The 5,081-nt window shown below is 42.3% G+C and overlaps 1 protein-coding gene across 1 annotated transcript in view; it reads right to left on the bottom strand.

Moving 5' to 3' along the window:
- Window positions 1-34: 34 nt before the first annotated feature.
- Window positions 35-5,081, bottom strand: part of LOC126404374 (myelin-oligodendrocyte glycoprotein-like) — a 51,364-nt gene continuing 46,317 nt past the window's right edge. Inside the window, exons 2-3 of the mRNA XM_050067563.1 lie at window positions 1,596-1,943; window positions 35-1,447 (exon numbers count right to left, since the gene is read on the bottom strand). Of these exons, the coding sequence (XP_049923520.1) occupies window positions 1,260-1,447; window positions 1,596-1,943 (536 nt within the window). The 3' untranslated portion in view covers window positions 35-1,259. The remainder of the gene's footprint in view (window positions 1,448-1,595; window positions 1,944-5,081) is intronic.

Here is a 5,081-nt window from a genome sequence, read left to right as displayed (position 1 = left end):
CTCATGAGGAGAGGCATCTCTGTGCAAAGTTTCATGTCTCTACGACATACGGGGCATGAGATATGCCCATTCAAAGTTTGACATTTCAATGGGTTGCTATTAGAGGGTGACACAGGAGTGGATTTTCAGTCCCATCCCACTCCCTCAAAATGTGGTCAGACAACACGTCATAAGAACCAGTTCTGAGAGAGAAAAATGTAGTTAAAGTATTGCAGTAGAAGTGTTTGGTTCCTCTGACTGATAATATATGACATCATTAGATTATTAATGCTGAAGCTTCAGTGTTAGAGCAGCATGTTACTGTTGTAGCTGCTGGAGGTGGAGCTAGTTTCAACTACTTAATAAAAACTTGACTATTGTTATTATAACTAGGCCTGTCATGATAACAAATTTTGCTGGGCGATTAATTGCGTCAGCAATTATTGCGATAAGCGATAATATTGCGCAATATTGTGCTTTTAAGACCGTTTCTATTATTGTTGTAATTTTGCTGTTTTTAGACCATTTTTTAAACTTAAATAATTATAATTAAGGCATAATGATGTAAGTGCACCCTTTTAAAGAGAAATACACATTTATTTAACAAGAATATTTAGGAATGCAAAAAAGAAAATTTAAATATCCGAAATAACACGTAAAAATACCTAAATAAATAAGTAAAAACAAAAAAATGGACTGTCAGTCTCTCACTCTCAGGTGTGCAGTTAAGTTGGTCCTATACCCTATTTTGTCATTTGGTTTAAATCCAAAACACTCCAACACAGGGGCCGTGGCGTTTGGTTTAGGAACAAGTTCCTTGACTTTCTCTTACAATCAACTCTCTGTTTTTTTCTCCGCCTCTTTGGGTGTAGCTCTGTTGAAAGCTTGTTTGTAAATGAGTGGTATGTGTTGCAAAAGTATCTGGATCAGTGCAGAGGATGTTAAGCTGCAGGCAAGACTGTCTGTGAAAAGCATTAACAATCTAACATCACTTAGCTTTGGTGAAGCCAACTAATCAATGACCTAACTGCAATAATCACAACAATGACCAATAAACAGCATTAAATCACAACTGACAGAGTTTCAGCCTCAGCCTGTACAGCTGTGATGATGCTGTGTCCAGTAGTGTTACGTTACCGATCCTTGAATGGATGGGAGAAAGAGTCACTTTGTAGTGTATGGCTTTTGTTAGTCAGCAGATGAAGGCTGGAAAGAGCTGTGGCTCCAGGTACAGTGTTTGTTGTGTCCCTGGTCCGAAGGCGCAGACCTGAGGAACAGTCTCAAACAGCAGAGGTACACATGAGCTGATGGTTTCCTGCTTCATCAGCAGCAGACTGTTCTGATCTCTGGTCTGTACGTCTTCTATATCTCCAGACAGCAACAGACACTGCAGCAGCTACAAGAAGCACTGCAACACCTCCTGCTGCCAGTCCAACGTGTCCATGAGGGAAGTTTCCATCCTCTGAATCTGCAGATTAAATAAATCAGAGTCAGTAAATGTGTGATTAGTTGAACAGCCTTCATTTGTCTTGTGTATTTCTGATGTTTGACTCTCAGGAATAAACTGCAGCTCCAACCTGATACACAGACACACACACTGAGCTCCACACACTCACCTGTAACCTCCAGGTAGATGACTCTGATTGGATCAGCATCAATGTTAGCTCTCTTTGTACGTCTTGATCCACCTGCTGCAACTCGACACTCGTATCTTCCAGAGTCGCTGCTGGTCACATTCTTCAGAGTCAAAGACACGTCTCCGTCCTTCAGCTCTCTGTCCTCCAGCTCCACCCTGCCTTTAAAGGATGGATGCTGTTGCTTTCTTTCTAAACGTCCATCTCTGTAAAAGAGGACGTACTGTGGCTCCAGGTCAGCTCTGGTCCACTCTACAGCTGAGATGGAGACATCACCAGCCTCACATCTCAGAGTGACGTCATCTCCAGGGTGCACTGTCACATGTTGGTCTGAAAAACAATAATAACCATCCAGAGTCAAAAGGACACCACAGTGTAAACTAGGCCTGAATGATATATCTTTTAAGCATCACCATCACGATGTACACGTGTGCAATATTTACATGGGGGGGCTTGCGATGTGGCTCACCCTAATTAAATTAAGCATGAACGTTTAAATTGCCGAGTGACGCGCGTAAAACTCGTCTCTGTTTGAATGACTGACCAACAAAAGATGTCTAATTTAGTGGAATAAAGAATAAACGGCCTATTCAAGTGCTGGAATTTGTTATTTACGTGACAACACCTGAATGCAACACAGGCTCCTCTCCATAGACTGTGTGCACAGTGCCATGCTGGGGGTTCGGGCCGGGCTCGGTTATAAATGTCTCGGGCTCAGGAAAATGCGGCCCGAGCATTTATAGCTTTAGTTGATGAAGAGATCAGACGGAGCCCTCTCCTCTCCTCTTATACATTACTTTACTCACAAGTGTGTGAATTGACCTGGATATGAAGCGTCCATAGCACCAAATAATATAGCAGTAGTTTCTAAAGAGCTAAGACAAGAGAAATAAAAATCAGCATTCAAAGCAATATCAGCCTTATAATTCCAGAATGATTAATTCTCACAAAGTAGAGCTACTGAAGTCATCTGGTGGAAAATAATGCATCCTTAAAGAATATATATAAATCGCAGTATGTCACTGGGGGCAAAATAATCGCAATGTCAATGTTTCCCAATATGGTGCAGCTCTAGTGTAAACAGAAGGCCTCTCCACACCACAGAAGTGTAATATGACATCACTTGAACAGTCAGCCTTCCTTCGTGTTACCTGGCTGTAAAAAAAGTCTGTAACCTTTGATGTAAAACACGATGATAGTATCACAAGTCAATCTGAGCGGATCACATGTTCCCACAGTGAGCTGCTCCACACTACACGCCAACACGTGTGACTGTATGTGTAACTCACAGGCTGTAGGAAAGCACAGACAGCTCACAGGTCCACTTGATATGACATCAATAATCTGAACTTATGCTTCTGCTTATTTCATTATTGTTATTATTGGTTTACTTTTTAGTAGTATTGTATCGTGTGAGGATGACTCATGTTAGTAACTATCTACAGTAAAAAAGAAAACAACAAGCAAAGAAACAAACAAAAATCATTTTATACACTGGGCCTTCAAAGTGCTCTCTAAAGCAGTTCCAGTGCTGGTTCTGGGGCAGTGCTTAATTTGGAACCGATTTTTCTGTTTCGACCAACAAAAGAACTGGCTCTGGGACAGAAAAACTGGTTCCAGAGTGGCACCAGTTCTTTGCTGGACTAGAAGAACGAACCACATACATCACAGGGAAGGGGGCGGGGTTATTGAGCCGCTCAGCCGCTGCAATGAACGCTGGAGGCGATGGTGGACGAAAGCGTAACGCTGCCGCAAACGGACCCCGGTAAGTTTCTTTCCGAACATTTTCGCCTTGCACGTAGTTGTTTAGTTTTACCAGTTTCTTCAGATAACAGCTGTGTCCCAATTTAGGCCTGCGTCCCTCGGAGGATGCGGACCTAAATTGGGACACAGCTGTTGTTTTTTGTGATGTCTTCTTGGCTTAAAGCCATAGTTGGTAATCCTGTTCAGAAACACTTTTTGTTATACTGGGTGAAATGGTCCTTCCATCCGGAGAGTAGTCAATACATAATGTGTTCAGAAAAAGGAATGAAAAAAATCCGACCTCCGTGGCAGCTGCAGGCCTGTAAAAACTCCAATCCCTGCCATTCGGTGCGAATGGAAAGAACCAATCAGATGCCTTCATGTCTCGTCCTGTCCGAGCCCCCCTCTGTCCCTCCCTCCCTCCTCCCTGTGTGCACTCATCACATGTCACCGTCGCCGGAAATATTCAGCACAAACCAGACATCAACAGCAGTCCAGCTTTTGAACGGTGGAGACAACTGAGGGAGCTGAAGGGCCTGAAAAGTGATGCAGAGGTTGCTGTCTTTCTGTTGGACAGGTAATTATTTGTTTGCTTCAGGGGGATTTGTTATTTTACTCTGCTCTCCTCTGCTCTGCTGACTGCAGGATGCGCGTTCAGGCATGTCTGGGCTCCTGGCTTTGGACGGAGCACTGACGGGAGGGGGAGCAGGGGGCGGAGCTTAGAGGAGGTGCCGCTTTCAAATCTTGCTAGCTCTCCAACATTACCAACTATAGCTTTAATGTTAACTGATCAACAGGTTAGCCTTGCTAACATAAGCTAACGTTAGCAAGTTACTTAGTCAGGGGCTCACCTACCAGCCCCACTTTCAGTTGGCTAAACATTGTATAATGTGCAGTCGACGAATCACTGTTTAAAGCGCTCTTTTTCATGTGGTCTACAGAGTTACCTGCCATCGAACAAGACGATGCTAACTACGAGCTAAGGTCGCTACTCCACTGCAGCTCGCCAACACCATCCAGCAGCTCAGGTCAAAGCAGCACAGCAAGGACCTGAATGATGCCCTGCTGCAGAAGCTGGAGACTGACACCAGTGTGTTTCTTAATGGGAAGTTTTAGTTTTGCACATTCAATGCACACTTGTCACTTTTATCATTAGCTTGTTTTTTTTGTATTTAAATTAAAAAAAATTCTAAAGAGACATGTCTGCTTCTGTATGTTTTCACTTAATGATGTACAATTTAACTGTGTAATAAGTTCAAGTAAAGCTAGTAAAAACAAGTCAAGAACTCAACAGGTTACCCATTTATGAAGATGCTTTTCATAGATGTCTTCAGTCACTGTGTTTATAAAGAAATGAGACCATGACAGCCGTAATCACTTCTATGAATTTAAGACTAAAGGCAAATCCAGGCTTAAATGGCCAAGTCTGGTTAATGTGAGCCAGAGTTCTGTTTCATCAAAGTGGCTAAGATTAGCCTCACATCGGTAACCATGGAAACCAAATTAAAAAAAAAATTAAAATGTAATAAAAATAAGATAATTAAACAAACACTTATAACAGTAAAGCCAAAATCAATTTAATAGAAACAAAACTATAATAAAATGAAACTGAGGCATTAAAAAAAAGATTGTACATGAATATGTGATTGCCCTCCATCCCCACCCCACTGTGTTTCTAGTTGGCTAGCAAATTCACAGCCAATTAAGGTCAACTGACAACAGCCA

This window comes from Epinephelus moara, chromosome 17, assembly GCF_006386435.1.
Source record: "Epinephelus moara isolate mb chromosome 17, YSFRI_EMoa_1.0, whole genome shotgun sequence".
Classification (NCBI taxonomy): domain Eukaryota; kingdom Metazoa; phylum Chordata; class Actinopteri; order Perciformes; family Serranidae; genus Epinephelus; species Epinephelus moara.
This window is presented reverse-complemented; position numbering and strand designations above follow the sequence as displayed.